This window comes from Oncorhynchus mykiss, chromosome 15, assembly GCF_057628025.1.
Source record: "Oncorhynchus mykiss isolate SJ-2025 chromosome 15, ASM5762802v1, whole genome shotgun sequence".
NCBI classification, from domain to species: Eukaryota; Metazoa; Chordata; class Actinopteri; order Salmoniformes; family Salmonidae; genus Oncorhynchus; species Oncorhynchus mykiss.
Window position 1 is genome coordinate 53,813,027 of NC_143036.1, and position 25,124 is coordinate 53,838,150.

Here is a 25,124-nt window from a genome sequence, read left to right on the forward strand (position 1 = left end):
AACACATATCAGGCCTACTAATTCAACACATATCAGGCCTATTAATTCAACACATATCAGGCCTACTAATTCAACACATATCAGGCCTACTAATTCAACACATATCAGGCCTACTAATTCAACACATATCAGGCCTACTAATTCTACACATATCAGGCCTACTAATTCAACACATATCAGGCCTACTAATTCAACACATATCAGGCCTATTAATTCAACACATATCAGGCCTACTAATTCAACACATATCAGGCCTACTAATTCAACACATATCAGGCCTACTAATTCAACACATATCAGGCCTACTAATTCTACACATATCAGGCCTACTAATTCAACACATATCAGGCCTACTAATTCAACACATATCAGGCCTACTAATTCTACACATATCAGGCATACTAATTCAACACATATCAGGCCTACTAATTCTACACATATCAGGCCTACTAATTCAACACATCAGGCCTACTAATTCAACACATATCAGGCCTACTAATTCAACACATATCAGGCCTACTAATTCAACACATATCAGGCCTACTAATTCAACACATATCAGGCCTATTAATTCAACACATATCAGGCCTACTAATTCAACACATATCAGGCCTACTAATTCAACACATATCAGGCCTACTAATTCAACACATATCAGGCCTACTAATTCAACACATATCAGGCCTACTAATTCAACACATATCAGGCCTACTAATTCTACACATATCAGGCCTACTAATTCAACACATATCAGGCCTACTAATTCTACACATATCAGGGCTACTAATTCAACACATCAGGCCTACTAATTCAACACATATCAGGCCTACTAATTCAACACACATCAGGCCTATTAATTCAACACATATCAGGCCTACTAATTCAACACATATCAGGCCTACTAATTCAACACATATCAGGCCTAGTAATTCAACACATATCAGGCCTACTAATTCAACACATATCAGGCCTACTAATTCAAAACATATCAGGCCTACTAATTCAACACATATCAGTCCTACTAATTCAACACATATCAGGGCTACTAATTCAACACATATCAGGCCTACTAATTCAACACATATCAGGCCTACTAATTCAACACATATTAGGCCTACTAATTCAACACATATCAGGCCTACTAATTCAACACATATCAGGCCTACTAATTCAACACATATCAGGCCTACTAATTCTACACATATTAGGCCTACTAATTCAACACATATCAGGCCTACTAATTCTACACATATTAGGCCTACCAATTCAACACATATCAGGCCTACTAATTCTACACATATTAGGCCTACTAATTCAACACATATCAGGCCTACTAATTGAACACATATCAGGCCTACTAATTCAACACATATCAGGCCTACTAATTCTACACATATTAGGCCTACTAATTCAACACATATCAGGCCTACTAATTCTACACATATTAGGCCTACTAATTCAACACATATCAGGCCTACTAATTCTACACATATTAGGCCTACTAATTCTACACATATTAGGCCTACTAATTCTATACATATTAGGGCTACTAATTCTATTAAGCCTACTAATTCCATTAGGCCTACTAATTCTACACATATTAAGTCAACGAATTCTATTAGGCCTACTAATTCTACACATATTAAGTCTACTAATTCTATTAAGCCTACTAATTCCATTAGGCCTACTAATTCTACACATATTAAGTCTACTAATTCTATTAGGCCTACTAATTATATTAAGCCTACTAATTCTATTAGGCCTACTAATTCTACACGTATTAAGTCTACTAATTCAACACATATCAGGCCTACTAATTCAACACATATCAGACCTACTAATTCTACACATATTAGGCCTACTAATTCTATTAGGCCTACTAATTCAACACATATTAGGCCTACTAATTATATTAGGCCTACTAATTCTACATGTATTAAGTCTACTAATTCTATTAGGCCTACTAATTCTATTAAGCCTACTAATTCTATTAGGCCTACTAATTCTACACGTATTAAGTCTACTAATTCAACACATATCAGGCCTACTAATTCAACACATATCAGGCCTACTAATTCTACACATATCAGGCCTACTAATTCAACACATATCAGACCTACTAATTCAACACATATTAGGCCTACTAATTCTACACATAATAGGCCTACAAATTCTATTAAGCCTACTAATTCCATTAGGCCTACTAATTCTACACATATTAAGTCTACTAATTCTATTAGGCCTATTAATTCTACACATATTAGGCCTACTAATTATATTAAGCCTACTAATTATATTAGGCCTACTAATTCAGCACATATTAGGCCTACTAATTCTATTAAGCCTACTAATTCTATTAGGCCTACTAATTCTACACATATCAGGCCTACTAATTCAACACATCAGGCCTACTAATTCAACACATATCAGGCCTACTAATTCAACACATATCAGGCCTACTAATTCAACACATATCAGGCCTATTAATTCAACACATATCAGGCCTACTAATTCAACACATATCAGGCCTACTAATTCAACACATATCAGACCTACTAATTCAACACATATTAGGCCTACTAATTCTACACATAATAGGCCTACAAATTCTATTAAGCCTACTAATTCCATTAGGCCTACTAATTCTACACATATTAAGTCTACTAATTCTATTAGGCCTATTAATTCTACACATATTAGGCCTCTCTAGTTCCAAGATGGCGTAGCAGTAGGACGTGTTGTCGTGTTCCTTGTATATATCGTTTGTTTTCGTTTCGTTTTCTTCACATATCTTTAAAACGTTTTGCTGAACCTCAACTTCTTCTAAATACTCTCCTGCAACCCGCCTCACCCAACGTAGCTTTTTTTCCTAAAGTATTTATATTTACTTCGGATCTGGAACCCCTCAACTGAAGCTAGCCAACTAGCAAACTAACTACCAGCTTCAGCAAAACATTGCTAGCGGTCTTCAGCTAACCGGTCAGCTAACCGGTCATCAGCTAACCTTTAGCTCGGAAAGCTCTCGCCAGTTCGAACAACGCGACTCTAACCAGAGCATAACGGACCTATCTATTATTTTATTTTTATTTTTCACCCCCGGATTCCCATCGCAAACGGAACATTTTGAGCTCCTGGGCTACAATATCCAGACCCACGACCGGTCCATTGATGTCACCGCATGAAGAGGAATAAACAGACTCCCCCCATCGCGACGTCCCCAAAGGCTAACTCTCTAGCCCTTGCTATCTCCTTGCTTGCAAATTCGGCCTGCTAACTGCTAGCTTGTTTAGCCCGGTCCGCTAACTGCTACCGTGTTTAGCACCGTCTACTAACTGTTAGCTTGTTAGCACAGGCCTGCTAACCATCTGAATCGCCGCGTCCCAAACACTCACTGAACCCATATTTACTTTCTATCCCTTCTCGATTTTTTATTTGTTTATACCTTCCGGTAACCTGCCTCACCCAATGTGATACGGAACCGCTATTATCTTTACACTTTTAGAACACACTCAAGAACCTTCAGAAGCTAACCAGCTAACTGGCTACAAGCTATTTAGTCATTGTTAGTTTTCTAACCTGGATAACACTCGCCAGTCCAGCTTCCCTGCCCCATCCACCGCTGCCCCTTGGACACTGATCACTTGGCTACATAGCTGATGCATGCTGGACTGTCCATTAATTCACGGTAATCCATTCTGCTTGTTTATGTTTTATCTGTCGGCCCCAGCCGCATTTAGGCTCTGTGTGTAGTTAATCCGACCCTCTCTGCCTAATCAATCGCCATTCTACCTGCTGTTGTTGTGCTAGCTGATTAGCTGTTGTTGTCTCACCTACTGTTTTAGCTAGCTCTCCCAATTCAACACCTGTGATTACTGTATGCCTTGCTGTATGTCTCTCTCAAATGTCAATATGCCTTGTATACTGTTGTGCAGGTTAGTTATCATTGTTTTAGTTTACAATGGAGCCCCTAGTTCCACTCTTTATACCCCTGATACCTCCTTTGTCCCACCCCCCACACATGCGGTGACCTCACCCATTACAACCAGCATGTCCAGAGATACAACCTCTCTCATCATCACCCAGTGCCTGGGCTTACCTCCGCTGTACCCGCACCCCACCATACCCCTGTCTGCGCATTATGCCCTGAATATATTCTACCATGCCCAGAAACCTGCTCCTCTTATTCTCTGTCCCCAACGCCCTAGGCGACCAGTTTTGATAGCCTTCAGCCGCACCCTCATACTACTCCTTCTCTGTTCCGCGGGTGATGTGGAGGTAAACCCAGGCCCTGCATGTCCCCAGGCACCCTCATTTGTTGACTTCTGTGATCGAAAAAGCCTTGGTTTCATGCATGTCAACATCAGAAGCCTCCTCCCTAAGTGTGTCTTACTCACTGCTCTAGCACACTCTGCTAACCCTGATGTCCTTGCCGTGTCTGAATCCTGGCTCAGGAAGGCCACCAAAAATTCTGAGATTTCCATACCCAACTATAACATCTTCCGTCAAGATAGAACTGCCAAAGGGGGAGGAGTTGCAGTCTACTGCAGAGATAGCCTGCAAAGTAATGTCATACTCTCCAGGTCCATACCCAAACAGTTCGAACTACTAATTTTGAAAATTACTCTCTCCAGAAATAAGTCTCTCACTGTTGCCGCCTGCTACCGACCCCCCTCAGCTCCCAGCTGTGCCCTGGACACCATTTGTGAATTGATCGCCCCCCATCTAGCTACAGAGTTTGTTCTGTTAGGTGACCTAAACTGGGATATGCTTAACACCCCGGCAGTCCTACAATCTAAGCTAGATGCCCTCAATCTCACTCAAATCATCAAGGAACCCACCAGGTACAACCCTAACTCTGTAAACAAGGGCACCCTCATTGACGTCATCCTGACCAACTGGCCCTCCAAATACACCTCCGCTGTCTACAACCAGGATCTCAGCGATCACTGCCTCATTGCCTGTATCCGCTACGGAGCCGCAGTCAAACGACCACCCCTCATTACTGTCAAACGCTCCCTAAAACACTTCTGTGAGCAGGCCTTTCTAATCGACCTGGCCCGGGTATCCTGGAAGGACATTGACCTCATCCCGTCAGTTGAGGATGCCTGGTCTTTCTTTAAAAGTAACTTCCTCACCATTTTAGATAAGCATGCTCCGTTCAAAAAATGCAGAACTAAGAACAGATATAGCCCCTGGTTCACTCCAGACCTGACTGCCCTCGACCAGCACAAAAACATCCTGTGGCGGACTGCGCTAACATCGAATAGTCCCCGCGATATGCAACTGTTCAGGGAAGTCAGGAACCAATACACACAGTCAGTCAGGAAAGCTAAAGCCAACTTCTTCAGGCAGAAGTTTGCATCCTGTAGCTCCAACTCCAAAAAGTTCTGGGACACTGTGAAGTCCATGGAGAACAAGAGCACCTCCTCCCAGCTGCCCACTGCACTGAGACTAGGTAACATGGTCACCACCGATAAATCCATGATTATCGAAAACTTCAACAAGCATTTCTCAACGGCTGGCCATGCCTTCCGCCTGGCTACTCCAACCTCGGACAACAGCTCCCCCCCCCCCGCAGCTACTCGCCCAAGCCTCTCCAGGTTCTCCTTTACCCAAATCCAGATAGCAGATGTCCTGAAAGAGCTGCAAAACCTGGACCCGTACAAATCAGCTGGGCTGGACAATCTGGACCCTCTATTCCTGAAACTATCCGCCGCCATTGTCGCAACCCCTATTACCAGCCTGTTCAACCTCTCTTTCATATCGTCTGAGATCCCCAAGGATTGGAAAGCTGCCGCAGTCATCCCCCTCTTCAAAGGGGGCGACACCCTGGACCCAAACTGTTACAGACCTATATCCATCCTGCCCTGCCTATCTAAGGTCTTCGAAAGCCAAGTCAACAAACAGGTCACTGACCATCTTGAATCCCACCGTACCTTCTCCGCTGTGCAATCTGGTTTCCGAGCCGGTCACGGGTGTACCTCAGCCACGCTCAAGGTACTAAACGATATCATAACCGCCATCGATAAAAGACAGTACTGTGCAGCCGTCTTCATAGACCTTGCCAAGGCTTTCGACTCTGTCAATCACCGTATTCTTATCGGCAGACTCAGTAGCCTCGGTTTTTCGGATGACTGCCTTGCCTGGTTCACCAATTACTTTGCAGACAGAGTTCAGTGTGTCAAATCGGAGGGCATGCTGTCCGGTCCTCTGGCAGTCTCTATGGGGGTGCCACAGGGTTCAATTCTCGGGCCGACTCTTTTCTCTGTATATATCAATGATGTTTCTCATGCTGCGGGCGATTCCCTGATCCACCTCTACGCAGACGACACCATTCTATATACTTCCGGCCCGTCCTTGGACACTGTGCTATCTAACCTCCAAACGAGCTTCAATGCCATACAGCACTCCTTCCGTGGCCTCCAACTGCTCTTAAACGCTAGTAAAACCAAATGCATGCTTTTCAACCGTTCGCTGCCTGCACCTGCACGCCTGACCAGCATCACCACCCTGGATGGTTCCGACCTTGAATATGTGGACATCTATAAGTACCTAGGTGTCTGGCTAGACTCTAAACTCTCCTTCCAGACCCATATCAAACATCTCCAATCGAAAATCAAATCAAGAGTCGGCTTTCTATTCCGCAACAAAGCCTCCTTCACTCACGCCGCCAAACTTACCCTAGTAAAACTGACTATCCTACCGATCCTCGACTTCGGCGACGTCATCTACAAAATTGCTTCCAACACTCTACTCAGCAAACTGGATGCAGTTTATCACAGTGCCATCCGTTTTGTCACTAAAGCACCTTATACCACCCACCACTGCGACTTGTATGCTCTAGTCGGCTGGCCCTCGCTACATATTCGTCGCCAGACCCACTGGCTCCAGGTCATCTACAAGTCCATGCTAGGTAAAGCTCCGCCTTATCTCAGTTCACTGGTTACGATGGCAACACCCATCCGTAGCACGCGCTCCAGCAGGTGTATCTCACTGATCATCCCTAAAGCCAACACCTAATTTGGCCGCCTTTCGTTCCAGTTCTCTGCTGCCTGTGACTGGAACGAATTGCAAAAATCGCTGAAGTTGGAGACTTTTATCTCCCTCACCAACTTCAAACATCTGCTATCTGAGCAGCTAACCGATCGCTGCAGCTGTACATAGTCTATTGGTAAATAGCCCACCCATTTTCACCTACCTCATCCCCATACTGTTTTTATTTATTTATTTTTATTTTTCTGCTCTTTTGCACACCAATATCTCTACCTGTACATAACCATCTGATCATTTATCACTCCAGTGTTAATCTGCATAATTGTAATTATTTGCCTACCTCATGCCTTTTGCACACAATGTATATATAGACTCCCCTTTTTTTCTACTGTGTTATTGACTTGTTAATTGTTTACTCCATGTGTAACTCTGTGTTGTCTGTTCACACTGCTATGCCTTATCTTGGCCAGGTCGCAGTTGCAAATGAGAACTTGTTCTCAACTAGCCTACCTGGTTAAATAAAGGTGAAATAAAAAAATAAAAAAAAATAAATAAATAAAAAATATCAGGCCTACTAATTCAACACATATCAGGCCTATTAATTCAACACATATCAGGCCTACTAATTCAACACATATCAGGCCTACTAATTCAACACATATCAGGCCTACTAATTCAACACATATCAGGCCTACTAATTCAACACATATCAGGCCTACTAATTCAACACATATCAGGCCTACTAATTCAACACATATCAGGCCTACTAATTCTACACATATCAGGCCTACTAATTCAACACATATCAGGCCTACTAATTCTACACATATCAGGCCTACTAATTCAACACATCAGGCCTACTAATTCAACACATATCAGGCCTACTAATTCAACACATATCAGGCCTACTAATTCAACACATATCAGGCCTATTAATTCAACACATATCAGGCCTACTAATTCAACACATATCAGGCCTACTAATTCAACACATATCAGGCCTACTAATTCAACACATATCAGGCCTATTAATTCAACACATATCAGGCCTACTAATTCAACACATATCAGGCCTACTAATTCAACACATATCAGGCCTACTAATTCAACACATATCAGGCCTACTAATTCAACACATATCAGGCCTACTAATTCTACACATATCAGGCCTACTAATTCAACACATATCAGGCCTACTAATTCTACACATATCAGGCCTACTAATTCAACACATCAGGCCTACTAATTCAACACATATCAGGCCTACTAATTCAACACACATCAGGCCTATTAATTCAACACATATCAGGCCTACTAATTCAACACATATCAGGCCTACTAATTCAACACATATCAGGCCTACTAATTCAACACATATCAGGCCTACTAATTCAACACATATCAGGCCTACTAATTCAAAACATATCAGGCCTACTAATTCAACACTTTTCAGGCCTACTAATTCAACACATATCAGGGCTACTAATTCAACACATATCAGGCCTACTAATTCAACACATATCAGGCCTACTAATTCAACACATATCAGGCCTACTAATTCAACACATATCAGGCCTACTAATTCAACACATATCAGGCCTACTAATTCAACACATATCAGGCCTACTAATTCTACACATATTAGGCCTACTAATTCAACACATATCAGGCCTACTAATTCTACACATATTAGGCCTACCAATTCAACACATATCAGGCCTACTAATTCTACACATATTAGGCCTACTAATTCAACACATATCAGGCCTACTAATTCAACACATATCAGGCCTACTAATTCAACACATATCAGGCCTACTAATTCTACACATATTAGGCCTACTAATTCAACACATATCAGGCCTACTAATTCTACACATATTAGGCCTACTAATTCAACACATATCAGGCCTACTAATTCTACACATATTAGGCCTACTAATTCTACACATATTAGCCCTACTAATTCTACACATATTAGGGCTACTAATTCTATTAAGCCTACTAATTCCATTAGGCCTACTAATTCTACACATATTAAGTCAACGAATTCTATTAGGCCTACTAATTCTACACATATTAAGTCTACTAATTCTATTAAACCTACCAATTCCATTAGGCCTACTAATTCTACACATATTAAGTCTACTAATTCTATTAGGCCTACTAATTATATTAAGCCTACTAATTCTATTAGGCCTACTAATTCTACACGTATTAAGTCTACTAATTCAACACATATCAGGCCTACTAATTCAACACATATCAGACCTACTAATTCTACACATATTAGGTCTACTAATTCTATTAGGCCTACTAATTCAACACATATTAGGCCTACTAATTATATTAGGCCTACTAATTCTACACGTATTAAGTCTACTAATTCTATTAGGCCTACTAATTCTATTAAGCCTACTAATTCTATTAGGCCTACTAATTCTACACGTATTAAGTCTACTAATTCAACACATATCAGGCCTACTAATTCAACACATATCAGGCCTACTAATTCAACACATATCAGGCCTACTAATTCTACACATATCAGGCCTACTAATTCAACACATATCAGACCTACTAATTCTACACATATTAGGCCTACTAATTCTACACATAATAGGCCTACAAATTCTATTAAGCCTACTAATTCCATTAGGCCTACTAATTCTACACATATTAAGTCTACTAATTCTATTAGGCCTATTAATTCTACACATATTAGGCCTATTAATTATATTAAGCCTACTAATTCTATTAGGCCTACTAATTCAGCACATATTAGGCCTACTAATTCTATTAAGCCTACTAATTCTATTAGGCCTACAAATTCAGCACATATTAGGCCTACTAATTCTATTAAGCCTTACTAATTCTATTAGGCCTACTAATTCTACACGTATTAAGTCAACTAATTCTATTAGGCCTACTAATTATATTAAGGCAACTAATTCTATTAGGCCTACTAATTCTACACGTATTAAGCCTACTAATTCTACACATATTAGGCCAACTAATTCTATTAGGCCTACTAATTCTACACGTATTAAGTCTACTAATTCTACACATATCAGGCCTACAAATTCAACACATATCAGACCTACTAATTCTACACATATCAGGCCTACTAATTCTACACATATTAGGCCTACAAATTCTATTAAGCCTACTATTTCCATTAGGCCTACTAATTCTACACATATTAAGTCTACTAATTCTATTAGGCCTATTAATTCTACACATATTAGGCCTACTAATTCTATTAGGCCTACTAATTCAGCACATATTAGGTCTACTAATTCTATTAAGCCTACTAATTCCATTAGGCCTACTAATTCTACACGTATTAAGTCTACTAATTCTATTAGGCCTATTAATTCTACACATATTAGGCCTACTAATTATATTAAGCCTACTAATTCTATTAGGCCTACTAATTCAGCACATATTAGGCCTACTAATTCTATTAAGCCTACTAATTCTATTAGGCCTACTAATTCTACACGTATTAAGTCTACTAATTCTATTAGGCCTACTAATTCTACACGTATTAAGCCTACTAATTCTATTAGGCCTACTAATTCGGCACATATTAGGCCTACTAATTCTATTAAGCCAACTAATTCTATTGGGCCTACTAATTCTACACGTATTAAGCCTACTAATTCTAGACATATTAGGTCAACTAATTCTATTAGGCCTACTAATTCTACACGTATTAAGTCTACTAATTCTACACATATTAGGCCTACTAATTCTATTAGGCCTACTAATTCAACACATATTAGGCCAACTAATTATATTAGGTTACTAATTATATTAAGCCTACTAATTCTACACATATTAAGTCTACTAATTCTATCAGGCCTACTAATTCGACACATATTAAGTCTACTAATTCTATTAGACCTACTAATTCTACACATATTAAGTCTACTAATTCTATTAGGCCTATTAATTCTACACATATTAGGCCTACTAATTCTATTAAGCCTACTAATTCTATTAGGCCTACTAATTCAGCACATATTAGGCCTACTAATTCTATTAAGCCTACTAATTCTATTAGGCCTACTAATTCAGCACATTAGGCCTACTAATTCTATTAAGCCTACTAATTCTATTAGGCCTACCAATTCAGCACATATTAGGCCTACTAATTCCACACGTATTAATTCTACTAATTCTATTAGGCCTACTAATTCTATTAAGCCAACTAATTCTATTAGGCCTACTAATTCTACACGTATTAAGCCTACTAATTCTACACATATTAGGCCAACTAATTCTATTAGGCCTACTAATTCTACACGTATTAAGCCTACTAATTCTACACATATTAGGCCAACTAATTCTATTAGGCCTACTAATTCTACACGTATTAAGTCTACTAATTCTACACATATTAGGCCTACTAATTCTATTAGGCCTACTAATTCAACACATATTAGGCCAACTAATTATATTAGGCCTACTAATTATATTAGGCCTACTAATTCAACACATATTAGGCCAACTAATTCTATTAGGCCTACTAATTATATTAGGCCTACTAATTCTACACATATTAAGTTTACTAATTATATTAGGTTACTAATTATATTAAGCCTACTAATTCTACACATATTAAGTCTACTAATTATATTAGGCCTACTAATTCTACACATATTAGACCTACTAATTCTACACATATTAAGCCTACTAATTCTATCAGGCCTACTAATTCTACACATATTAAGTCTACTAATTATATTAGGCTTACTAATTCTACACATATTAAGTCTATTCTATTAGGCCTACTAATTCTACACATTAAGCCTACTAATTCTATCAGGCCTACTAATTCTACACATATTAAGTCTACTAATTTTATTAGGCTTACTAATTCTACACATATTAATTATACTAATTATATTAGACCTACTATTACCACACATTTTCCTGGTATTATTTCTGCCTTAAGGGCTCCTCCTGGTGGTTCTGAAGTGACGTAACACAACTGCAACAGGTTTGAGCAGAATTTATCCACTACAGGATATCTATCCCATTAGTAATTTACAAAATCCGGATCCTCTTAATTTGTGTCCATTTTATAGGTGAAAATAAATCATCCTACCAAGAATGCTAATTCAAGGTTTCCAAATGCTGGTTTCATTGCTTTATGAGATTTATACAAAAAAAAGTCAGTTGTGTGAATACAGTATAGGTCATTTAAGTTCAAATTCATTGAGGTGGTATCCCAAAATATATCGTAAATTCCCTTGGGAAGAATAAAAGATAGGAGTCAACAGTTTTGAAAAATACCATTTGCTTTTCTTGAAAAAAAAACGTAGGCTCATTAAAACATGAATTTAAAGTGCACATACGGGGAAAAAATGAACATTTACCACAGATTAAGAACATACATTCGACAATGATAAAATTAAATACACATTCCATGTCATCAAGTTTAGCAGGCCCTGGATCAGCTGAAATGCACTTGTGGCCTTGGTTAAAACCACTACAGTAATTTAGCAACTGATACCAATCCAACCAGAAGAACTACTTGTACCGTTTTAATTTATGTACCTACAGTAAATAAAATCAGTATACCTTTAAATAATTTTGATAAGGAAAATATTTCAGATGCGTGCAGTTAATGTTAAATGACCGTTAAGACTTACCACGTTTACATGCACACCAATATTCCGTTATTATTCGGGGTACTCAAGTACTCTCTTGAGTTGACACATGTAAACATCATATCTCGTTTACAATAACCCGAAAAAGTTTGTATCCCGGTTATGAGAAACCCGGATAAAATGCCTTGGATTTGCTGATCTTAGATGGGATACTGTGGCATGTATCCCGTTTACTGTTGTTTTTCGCAGTCTGTGTAGGCTCAGTTTTAGGTATGATGGGTGTTGTGTGATGTTTTCATCTGATTGTTAAACAAATCACTTCAAAAAGTAGGCAAAATGCTCAGTTCCATCCACCATAATAATTTATTTTGCCGATACTCCATCCTGGACCGTGTAGCGTAATTTAGACAACTTTCTGTTTACAATTTCCGACATTTGGAAGGACATTTGTTTGTCAACTATAGTCTTCTGTCATAACTTGTTGCCCCAGAAGACTAAATAAAGTAGTGCTCAACAGAATAATGTCTTACATTGACAGAACGAGTGCATTAGTAATCTAGTTAAAACCGGTAAAGTTGTCTGTTTCGTTTAGGGACCCGGGGAGAACAGTGAAAAGATTTGGTCTTTGCAAAATGCCCAAATGTCATCAGTTTGACTGGTTTTAGTGAAATTAAAAGCTGAGAAAACAATTAAATTGGTTTATGATAAGACTTTAGTCTGTCTTGGGTGCATATTTTATGTGGTTGAAATACTGTCTGCTTGCATAACGGTGTCAACGAGAACACACGCACTAGCATTTCCTCAAGAGATGCTGAAAGAATTCGTATTTCTCCACTCCTGTTTCCGAGACAAAATTAACATTTGTTGTGTAATTTCACTGCAAGAAATGCATAATTCCGCAAGAGTTAATATTATATTACGCTACATGTGAAAGGTTATAGGCCATATTTCAGGTAATATTTAACCCATATCAATTTAAATGAGGAATAATCCGTTTATTCATCGGTACAGGGATACCTGTGAGCGGGATATCAAAAGTGCATGTAAACAGCTTAACCCGAATAAGACCTTCTGCGGGATATGAGCTACTGTCCACAATACCTTGCGCATGTAAACGTGGTCACTGACTACAGTGTGTGCTACAGGCAATGACTAAAAATCCACCTAGCGGATGTGTGTGTGAGATTCTATGAGTGAGTGATGGAGAGTTTTGTGTGTCTTTGAAATCTGATCTCTACTAAGCAAATGAGCAGATTCAATCAATCATTCTATACAAGTAATCATTATACACTCCAGTAAACTGATAAAGGAATTGGAATAATCGTTAGCTGCTTGGAACTTCCAATCTCAGACCACAAACATTTAGAGGGCCCTGCCCCCACTCGTAAAAGGCGCTGAAGTAATATCTTAATTAAAATAAAAAAAACACGTTTCTGACCAAATATATACATAAACTGGACATACACATTCATAGACATGTTGTACATACATCTACAGTAGTGATCAGTGGACATAGTCTGACTGACAGGCAGTAGGCCCCATAGGGAAGGAGTAGGAAACAACATGGCCCCCGTGAGGAAGGCTTCACAGCTCGTGTGTCCGTGCCCGTCTCTCCCTCCACATGGCCCGAATCTCAGTCACGATCAGCGGCAAGATGAAGACTATGCTGCACCCGGTCTGTGAGGCGATCAAATAACAGGACCAAATATGTCACCAACAGGGACAAAACAGTGCCTTATGTAAGATGCTCCTGAGGAGAATGAGTGACTCATTTCTGGAAGACGTGAACATTGTCTCACATTATGGGTTAGACATGATGATCTTACCATGACGATGAAGAAGTAGAAGACAAACATCCAGCCCAGCTTGCTCTCGATCACGGATACCAAATACTGGAAGACAAGGTAAAAAAAACTCAACATTAAATCACTGGAAAGCACATATTTCTGTGTGTATGCATGTACTGTATGTATGTATGTATGTATGTACTTTCTCGGTCTCTAGTGTGTGTTACCTGTCCCGCTGCAGCTCCAATACTCCCAGTCCCGTCCACTATGCCGGTGACGGTAGCCAGAGCCTCCTGACTGCCCCTGAGGGCCTCCTGTCGCCCCAGGTCTGCAGAGATGGCTGAGCTGATCATGTTGGACGGTCCTCCTATGAAGAAACCTGTGGTGGCCAGGAGAGCTGCATTCGCCACCTGGTCCGGAGGGGAGTCTAAGGGGGGACAACACAGGGTTAATTCACACGTTTTTTTTTTTTGTGGATTGTGTATGAGACAGCAAGGGATGTGGTTCTATTTTTCTTTTTCCGCCATCATGGGCTCCCCTTGGTGGTCTAGAATTGGCATAAAACACAATAATGAACCATTTCCATTTGTTTCCTTAAATAAATTAGATCACATTAAAATTGAATGTTGGCCTGAATAATATAGTGAAATGTTTTGGGCTAGAAAAAGGAGGACGGCAGATGAAAGAAGGAGGAGTACTCACGGCTGTAACCCACCAGGGCTCCCATAGCCAGCAGCAGACTGACGGCTAACACTGGAGCTCTCTTCCCCATGAAGTCTGAGATCAGGCCCTGGATCGTACCACCTGGGGGGGGGGGGGGGAGAGAGAGCAGGAGATTAATACACAGTTTCCTGTACCGTCTAAAGGGGTCTACGCAGTCTATGCAAACGGAGCCGACGGAGGTCCGTTTGTCGCGTTCCAAAAATCCAGTCGCACAACTGTACGTGGAACTACGTGGAGAGCGTTGCAAATGGACCTCCGTCGGCGCCGTTGGCGTAGACTGTGTAGACCCCTTTAGACGGCATAGATAAATGACTCCGCATAGCTAGCTAGGATGTTACCACATCTAAACCGTAGTCAACAACACCAATGTCATTCATATTAACCAGTCCATACAGCCAGCGTTAACTAAGCCTGGGCCGTAACACTCACCTATGATGCCTCCCACGTCGTACCACACAGAGAGCCTGTCGGCCTGGGCCTCCTTCCAGCCAAAGTTCCTGCTCAGGTAGAAGGGCAACCAGAAGAAGAAGGAGTAGTTGACCAGCTTCAGACAGGCATACGCCAGGGAATACTAGGGAGAGAGGATGACAGTCACCAGTTACTGGATGAGTCATCTCAGAAAGCCAGAACTAAAATCTTCAGATGCTCCATAATACAATACTTGCTTTATTGGTCCATTTGTTCAGAGAAAGATACTAATGCAATGTGTTCACCCCCTCCTAAACAAAACTGTCAGCCAAAGAATTGAGATAGAATGGAAACTCATATACCGGGAGGGGCAGATAGCAGAGAGGATGATAAGATGATAGATATAGAAATAGATAAGGATATAGACAGGGGGGTGAATGAAAGAGGGAGATAGGAGGGTGAGTGCAAAAGAGAGAGTGGGTGACCGCCGACCAGAGTTAGCGAGGTCATGCGAAAGAGACAGAGACACAAAGAGAGCTATAGTAATATCCCACTCACAGGCAGCACTCCGGGAAGGCAGAAGGCCTGGCAGAATCCGATGGCTTTGGGTGTTTCCCGCGGCTCCTCATCCCCCTGCCGGATGGTGTAGTACCCTCCGTCACACACCTCCTCCGATCCCTCCTCATCCTCTTCATCACTCATCAGAGGCCTGTGGCTGTCTGCGTCTCTTTCCACTGGTCTCAGACCTGTTTCTGACTCCAAACACAAACCTGATGGGACAGAGAAACAACACTCTTCATCAAAAGAGTCAAAGTACATTGTAGCTAAACTCAGCAAAACTAAATGCGTTTATTTTCAGCAAACGTAACGTGTAAATATCTGTATGAACAGAACAAGATTCAACAACTGAGACAAACTGAACAAGTTCCACAGACATGTGACGGACAGAAATTGAATAATGTGTCCCTGAACAAAGGGGGGGGGGGTGTCAGTATTTGGCGTGGCCACCAGCTGCATTACGTACTGCAGTGCATCTCCTCCTCACGGACTGCACCAGGTTTGCCAGTTCTTGTTGTGAGGTGTTACCCCACTCTTCCACCAAGGCACCTGCAAGTTCCCGGACATTTCTGGGGGGAATGGCCCTAGCCCCCACCCTCCGAACCAACAGGTCCCAGACGTGCTCAATGGGATTGAGATACGGGCTCTTCGCTGGCCATAGCAGAACACTGACATTCCTGTCTTGCAGGAAATCACGCACAGAACGAGCAGTATGGCTGGTGGCATTGTCATGCTGGAGGGTCATGTCAGGATAAGCCTGCAGGAAGGGTACCACATGAGGGAGGAGGTTGTCTTCCCTGTAACGCACAGCGTTGAGATTGCCTGCAATGCCTGCAATGACAACAAGCTCAGTCCGATGATGCTGTGACACACTGCCCCAGACCATGACGGATCCTCCACCTCCAAATCGATCCCACTCCAGAGAAAAGGCCTCGGTGTAAAGCTCATTCCTTCGGCGATAAACACGAATCCGACCATCACCCCTGGTGAGACAAAACCGCGACTCGTCAGTGAAGAGCACTTTTTGCCAGTCCTGTCTGGTCCAGCGACGGTGGGTTTGTGCCCATTAGCGACGTTGTTGCCGGTGATGTCCGGTGAGGACCTGCCTTAATACAGGCCTACAAGCCCCCAGTCCAGCCTCTCTCAGCCTATTGTGGACAGTCTGAGCACTGATGATGGGATTGTGCGTTCCTGGTGTAACTCGGGCAGTTGTTGTTGCCATCCTGTACCTGTCCAGCAGGTGTGATGTTTTGATGTACCGATCCTGTGCAGGTGTTGTTACACGTAGTCTGCCACTGCGAGGACGATTAGCTGTCCATCCTGTCTCCCTGTAGCGCTGTCTTAGGCGTCTCACAGTATGGACATTGCAATTTATTGCCTTGGCCACAACTGCAGTCCTCACGCCTCCTTGCAGCATGCCTAAGGCGTGTTCACAGAGATGACCCTGGACATCTTTCTTTTAGTGTTTTTCAGAGTCAGTAGAAAGGCCTCTTTAGTGTCCTACATTTTCATAACTATGACCTTAATTGCCTACCGTCTGTAAGCTGTTAGTGTCTTAACGACCGTTCCACAGGTGCATGTTCATGAATTGTTTATGGTTCATTGAACAAGCATGGGAAACAGTGTTTAAACCCTTTACAATGAAGATCTGTGAAGTTATTTGGAGTTTTACGAATTATCTTTGAAAGACAGGGTCCTGAAAAAGGAACGTTTCTTTTTTTGCTGAGTTTATATTACAGGTCGACTGATTAATCGGAATGGCCGATTAATTAGGGCTGATTTCAAGTTTTCATAACAATCGGAAATCTGTATTTTTGGACGGCGATTTCTTCTTTTTTTTACAACTTTATTTAACGAGGCAAGTCAGTTAAGAACACATTCTTATTTTCAATGACGGCCTAGGAACGGTGGCAGAACGGTGGCAACCTTGTTCAGGGGCAGAACGACAGATTTTCACCCTGTCAGCTCTGGGATTCAATCTTGCAACCTTACGGTTAACTAGTCCAACGCTCTAACCACCTGCCGCTCATTGCACTCCACGAGGAGCCTGCCTTTTACGCGAATGCAGTAGAAGCCAAGGTAAGTTGCTAGCTAGCATTAAACTTATCTTTTAAAAAACAATCAATAAATCATAATCACTAGTTAACTACACATGGTTAATGATATTACTAGTTTATCTAGCGTGTCCTGCGTTGCATATAATCGATGCAACGCTGGGGGATGATTTAACAAAAGCGTATTTGCGAAAAAAGCACAATCGTTGCATGACTGTACCTAACCATGAACACCAATGCCATTCTTAAAATCAATACACAGAAGTATATATTTTTAAACCTGCATATTTAGCTAAAAGAAATCCAGGTTAGAAAGCAATATTAACCAGGTGAAATTGTGTCACTTCTCTTGAGCTCATTGCACGCAGAGTCAGGGTATATGCAACAGTTTGGGCAGCCAGGCTCATTGCAAACTAATTTGCCAAAATTCTACACAATTATGACATAACATTGAAGGTTGTACAATGTAACAAGAATATTTAGACTTCGGGATGCCACCAGTTAGATAAAATACCGAACGGTTCCGTATTTCACTGAAATAATAAACGTTTTGTTTTCGAAATGATAGTTTCCGGATTCGACCATATTAATGACCAACGGCTCATTTTTCCGTGTGTTATTATGTTATAATTAAGTCTATGATTTGATATTTGATAGAGCAGTCTGACTGAGCGGTGGTAGACAGCAGCAGGCTCGTAAGCATTCATTCAAACAGCACTTTTGTGCGTTTTGCCAGCAGCTCTTCGCAAGCACAGCACTGTTTATGACTTCAAGCCTATCAGCCTAATGGCTGGTGTAACCGATGTGAAATGGCTAGCTAGTTAGCGGGGTGCGCGCTAATAGCATTTCAAATGTCACTCGCTCTGAGACTTGGAGCAGTTATTCACCTTGCTCTGCAAGGGCCGCGGCTTTTGTGTAGTGATGGGTAACGCTGCTTCGCGTGTGGCTGTTGTCAATGTGTTCCTGGTTCGAGCCCAGGTAGGGGCGAGGAGAGGGACGGAAGCTATACTGTTACACTGGCAATACTAAAGTGCCTATAAGAACATCCAATAGTCAAAGGTATATGAAATACAAATGGTAGAGAGAGAAATAGTCCTATAAATACTAAATACCATATTAACTACAACATAAAACCTCTTATCTTGGTATACTGAAGTCTTATGTTAAAAGGAACCACCAGCTTTTAAATGTTCTCATGTTCTGAGCAAGGAACTTAAACGTTAGCTTTTTTACATGGCAAATATTGCACTTTTACTTCTCCAACACTTTGTTTTTGCATTATTTAAATCAAATTGAACATGTTTCATTATTTATTTGAGACTAAATAGATTTTTATTGATGTATTATATTAAGTTAAAATAAGTGTTCATTCAGTATTGTTGTAATTGTCATTATTACAAATAAATACTTTTTAAAAATGATTTAAATTGGCCGATTAAATCGGTATCGGCTTTTTTTTGGGTCCTCCAATAATCGGTATCGTGTTGAAAAATCATAAATCGGTCGACCTCTAGTTTATATGTGCTTTATATCATATTCCACACACACAATTTTTTTTAACTTCCTCAAGGAACAATAACGATTAATGTCAAGAGAATTTAAACAAACAATTAGATGGCACAGAAAGGAGGAAGTTGCTTCAATGTTTATTCTATTCTACCGAGCCATTTACTTTATGCTCGTACTCTTATCTTGTATTATTTTCGAGAAGGAACCAGCCAGTAAGCATTTCCTTGGACGGTGTGTACCATGCGTATCCTGTACACACGACTAATAGAACCTGAGACTCGAAGTGAAAGAATGTACAGTATGACACAGTGATAGGGAGACAATGCCAGACCAATGAGGGAAACTGGACATATGCGGACCTAATACTCACCCACTTCTTTAGGGGAGGTGAGCAGACCAAAGAACACCACCACCCCACCAGCAAACTGCAGCACTGAAGTGACCAGGAAGGCATACTGCAGAAACACAGCATAACACTGAGGTGACTTGTATTGTGAATTGTGCTGTTCGTGCTATGTAGCTAACTATGTAGCAAGAGGTTGAGAAAAAGACACCACCACATAACTTCACTTTTCTCTCGACAACAATGTAGTGACATTTTCTAGAGACTTACTAACTAGACCATACCAGGTATTGTCTATGCTACATAGCATGTCCGTTTTTCATCTAGACTTTATAAAAAAAAATAGGTGAGTCCCAGAGCGGATCTGTAATAGGTATATCTGTGTGTGTCTGCACTCACCTCATAACCGTACTTGAGAACACTGGATGCCAGGAAAGCGCCCAGGATGTTCCCAACAGACGCACAGGCACTCCACAGGCCAAACACAAAACCTCGCCTGGAGGGAGGAAGAGACATACATCGGTTACTCTCAAGAACATGCACAACACACACGACATGCTCAACACAATACTCAATTAGAACCTTGTCTTTTAGAATACAACAGAACCAAGAATAAAATCGGTACATCTTGGTATGATTTCAATCACTTTCTGACGGCACCCCCTTTGATGTAAAATAAGGTCTTAGATTATGTAAAATAGGGTCTAAACTACAACATTTGTGAAAATTAGTCAAATCTGAGGTCACTTGTTTTTAGATAAATAACATTTATGCATAAAAAAAGTAATTTTCTTAAAATTAAAAACTTAAAAAATGAAATCATAGAATAGACTAAAAACTAAAAACCCTGTAAGCTTTTAAATGATATCAAACTCAACCGTTTATCTTTATCTGTGATAAAGACATGGATGTCTCTTGGTAGGGTGGGGAATTGTTACAAGTTTTGGTTTTTCCATTTATGTTTTAAGGTTGCACTTTAGCACGTATAGCTCGTTAGCAAGTAGGGCGCACCGATTGGTGTCACCTTGTTAGTCAGTATTGGATACACCTATGCTGGTTGCCATCTCTTTAGTGGGAAGGCGTTAACCTGTCCTGGCCCAGGCGCTATTTAAGAGCGGCTGGCCCTGTGCTCCAGTTGTCTTGATAGACGCAGAGGCTTAACACCTTCAGTTGGCGCACCTGATTTAGATTTCTAGACAAAAAATCCTTTATCTGATTTTGTTTTGCTCCACCTTTTTGGTTTGCTTCCTGTCTTTAACATCGTTTTTTCTTTTGTTTGCCTCTCTGGCAAATTTATTGGGCGCCAATGGTAGACGTCTTTTAGGTTCCAGTTGTGGTTGCTAGTCAACTTTCAGTGGACACGCCCGTGTCTTTCAGAACCTCTCCTAAAACCACCCGTTTCATTTTGGTTGTTGGTCATTGACTCTTAGTTCCCCCTTCTGTTTGCGTGACATTTTTGGTTTTCTTGTTGGAGAACGTAACAGTATGCAAAAATAGGTCAACTTTGAACACCTATCTCCTGAATGTTTTGGCATTCAGGTCCAAAAAAAAAAGTTACCATGGGCAAACATGTATAAAAGGTTTCATTGCAAATCAAAAAGCGATTGAAATCATATGGAACAACCCCACAGTTAAAGCAATCACCCAAGGCTACTGTTTGTAAAGACAACTTCTGATTGTTGACATTCAAGGACCTTCACTCAATCTGTGAGTGATCGGCATTGATCAGTAGTGATGGGGCAAACGAACACAGTTACAGAAGAGGATCTTCTTTTTGACGATAATGCAATATTATTTTGGCGCTAGGTTTGCTGTACCTTCGTAGCTTGTTCGCCATCTTATTTTTAGGGTGACCGTTTGTTTTCAGCCCTTTTATTTCCATGACTGACCAAAACTAGTTCTCATGGCTCTCTCAGACATACGGTGAGCAATATTGTTTGGAACACCGAATCGCAATAAAATCACAATATCGAATCACAATACATATAGAATTGTGGGAATCACAATAAATATTGTATCGCTATCATATCGTATGGTCCCTGGCAATTCCCAGCCCTAATGATCAGTGTTCGAGTATACTAGTGTCATGGCAGAGAGAGTGATATGATACTCACCCCGACTTGCCGAACCAGTTCCCCATGACTGCCACCACACAGGGCCAGACAGCAGACTGCAGTAGGCCGTTCAGCACCCAAAGACCACAGTACAGGTAGATGTTATAGAATTGCAGCCACTCAGTCAGGGTACCAAACACAAACTCCTGGGAAGTGAAGGAGGGAAAAACAGAAGGTGATATTGGATTACGTCACTAAATAAACACAGTGAAATATAATGGGATCAAAATGCAGAATCTGCAGTATATGAATATTGTTGTAATTAGTACCTATTGTATAAATCTGTTGTAACAACTGTGTAGATGTATATGAAATATAAAAGCACTTACCACTATGGCTGAACCACACAGACCAAAGGAGAGGACATATCGGAGGTTCATGCGATCTCCAATCACTCCACTCATATATAAGCCCTGCATGAATATTGAACAACACACGCATGTTTACCCTGTCCTCCTGCTTTGACTACGCATCAGTGTGCTTGTTTCCATGTTGATAATGAAAGATGACATGAATGAATTAGCATACATTAGTTTAATGTGCATATTAGCATGTGGCAGGAGAGAGAAGTAAATCTGATCTCTGATTAGGTTACATTGAGTCACTGTTGCTAGACTACCCACCTGTAGCCCCCCCCCCCCCCCCCCGTGACCCAAGCTGACCCCGACACTCACCACGGCGTAGGAAAACAGGAAGATGGTGTCGAGGACACCCAGGAACAGAGTGGCTCCATCGGAGTCTGCAAAAAGGTTATTCTGCTCCCATGTCTGGAGGAAGATACAGAATAGACAATCAAAGATACATACATTAACACAATAAATCAACTTTAGATCATTTAACACAAAAACATTGGCAGAGTAACTGAGTAAAGGGATTTATTTAACCGTTTGACCATTAGTATTAGCTGTACTTCATGGTCTGTTTCAACATAATGGTCACGTGCAGAGCACTCGTCAGTAGCTCCACACCTGATAACACTTCCCCATCCACTGCACACAAAGTAAATATTGAGGATCGCACGTGACCAAACCCAATGGTGCAAACTGAGGCAAAACAGCAGACATCCAGGACTTAAGTCATATCAGAGGTCATCATTCAGGGGAGGCGAAAAGGAGAGATAATTCAAGAAGGAGAATCCACATCCTCCCGAGTATGTACCTCCCCGGGTGAGAAGGCAGGAGAGCTGGCATTCTGCACAGAGGGAGTCCACTGGGCTGAGATGCTCACTTTCACATTACTGAAGGTCTTCCTCGAGGCGTGCAGGAGGACATAACTGGAGAGAGAGGGAGGGGAGACTTAATAAAGCCCTGTTATATTCCTAGCACAACAAGGGACCAGAAACACCCAGGGTCTTCCAATGCTGTGTTTAGCTGTTTAAAGCAGCTGGTGTGCAGTACTCAGCCCGTTTACAACGAATAGAAATTCCTCAAGACTATAACCTGTACATAAGAACTCTAGGCTATACGTCACTTCCTGATGACAGGGCCTGGAAAGCACAACCACAAAATCTTTGCACAGCTGAGTGGGGAGGTCAGGATAGGGAATGTGAGAAGCACCGATTCAGCACGAATCTGATTCTTACTGCTCAACTGTCTGACACGTTCACTTTCTCCTACTCTGGTAACAACCAGTCTGACCAGGACGTAATTTTTTTACAGTGTAATTACAGTGGAGAGCTTTATAAGACTGTGAGTACTGTAGCTCCAGTCCAGGCATTAGCACTCGTTGGGGCCCCTATTTACTTAAGGAGGATGTCGGCCTATATGAGCACAAGTGAGCCTGTGTATCAAATGCGCATGTATGCTCTGGTATAAGTGCTTGTGTAGAGAGCATTTAGGGCAAAGAGAACTGGAATGAGAACTCTGAACATTCAGAGGGTCTTATACCAGATCCCTTCAAGGCTGGTGGGAGTTCAGGAGTTGAGTTTACCTAAAGAAGGTGAGGAGGAAGGCGACCAGGTGATGGTGGGTGTACTGCGCCAGGAAGCCACAGCACGGGGACGACATCACAGGGGTCACCAGGAGGGATGGGAGGGGGTGGAGGTCTTCAAGGGAACAGCAGGAGAGGCAGGCAGGAGAGGGAGGGGGTTCAGAGAGGGAAGAGCACCACACTAGTTTATTCAACACTACAGCCTAGGTCAAAAACACAGCTTTGCCTGAAAGGAGAGAACTGGGGTTTAAAGTCCTATGAGACCAGGTGGATATTTTTCACCATAGCAAATCTAGGTAAAAGGCCAATGATATAAAGCCACAAACAAGTCAAAGGTCTTGGTCAGCCTCTTCCAAAAAAAAGAAAACCATAAGCTTGTTATCATTAACCTACTTCTCACCATGGGACCTTACTGTTAGCCCTACAGCCAACAAACCTTGGAACCTGGCCTGAAAGATGTATCTGGTGTAAACACCCTCTGAATCACATTCTGTCAATAAAGGCAAAACCCCCGAAAAAGATTGAGATTTCCTTACCTACTTTTTCCGCAAACGTGTACTCGTTCTAGATAGGAAGAATTGAGCTATGGACAGCAATAAATAGCCTTGGGAGCTGTCTTCTTTCTGTCTGCTTCTGTCGCTGGCTAGCAGTGCAGCACTGAAGTGACTCACTCTGGTGATATGTAAAAACATATGAAATACACTAGCTCGATACTTCTCTTTCACTAAAGATACATTAGGCATCGGTTAACACTGTATGGAAATGCAAATGTGCAATCAACGTCGAGGTCAAACGGATAAGGACTTACCTGTTTTATTCACATAAACACCGACGCTAGTGTGAGATCATCTGTCTACAGTCCAGTCTGCTACACAGTAGCAATCGGTTTTCTTCATCTGTGGTTTCACGTTTCCTATTGCCACCAACAGGGCTGGAGTGTACCGGAAGTGAACGCATGCAAATAAGAGCCACATGCCCCTAGTTTCAGCCAATCGTGGTGTTTCGAGTCAGTAGGTGAAGAAATTAACCAATAGTATTGCGAGTCGTGGAGTAACAGCTCCGGGGGATGCAACCCGCTATAGTTT

The 25,124-nt window shown here is 41.3% G+C and overlaps 1 protein-coding gene across 2 annotated transcripts; it reads right to left on the reverse strand.

The window, feature by feature from the left end:
- Nucleotides 1-12,136: 12,136 nt before the first annotated feature.
- LOC110490247 (sugar phosphate exchanger 3) lies at nt 12,137-24,979 on the reverse strand. Of its 2 annotated transcripts, XM_021563519.3 has the most exons (15): nt 24,848-24,979; nt 24,576-24,711; nt 24,040-24,154; nt 23,269-23,383; nt 22,785-22,877; nt 22,440-22,523; nt 22,111-22,256; nt 20,396-20,492; nt 20,024-20,108; nt 16,091-16,302; nt 15,554-15,695; nt 15,104-15,205; nt 14,629-14,828; nt 14,441-14,506; nt 12,137-14,291 (listed from the first exon to the last, which is right to left on the reverse strand). In XM_021563519.3, the coding sequence occupies exons 3-15, from the start codon at nt 24,114-24,116 to the stop codon at nt 14,199-14,201; spliced, it is 1,512 nt and encodes a 503-aa protein (XP_021419194.1). In that variant the 5' UTR covers nt 24,117-24,154; nt 24,576-24,711; nt 24,848-24,979; the 3' UTR covers nt 12,137-14,198. The 2 variants fall into 2 exon arrangements, with proteins under 2 accessions (XP_021419194.1, XP_021419195.1); XM_021563520.3 differs by lacking the exon at nt 24,576-24,711.
- Nucleotides 24,980-25,124: the final 145 nt, after the last annotated feature.

Excerpts from the sequence above, each read along its gene's own strand:
- LOC110490247 (XM_021563520.3), bottom strand. The coding sequence starts at position 24,116 with ATGTCGTCCCCGTGCTGTGGCTTCCTGGCGCAGTACACCCACCATCAC. Across the intron at positions 22,524-22,784 it reads TCCTGTTTTCCTACGCCGTG|GGCTTATATATGAGTGGAGT; the intron begins GTGAGTGTCGGG and ends ATATTCATGCAG. Across the intron at positions 20,109-20,395 it reads TTCTCAAGTACGGTTATGAG|TATGCCTTCCTGGTCACTTC; the intron begins GTGAGTGCAGAC and ends GTGTTTCTGCAG.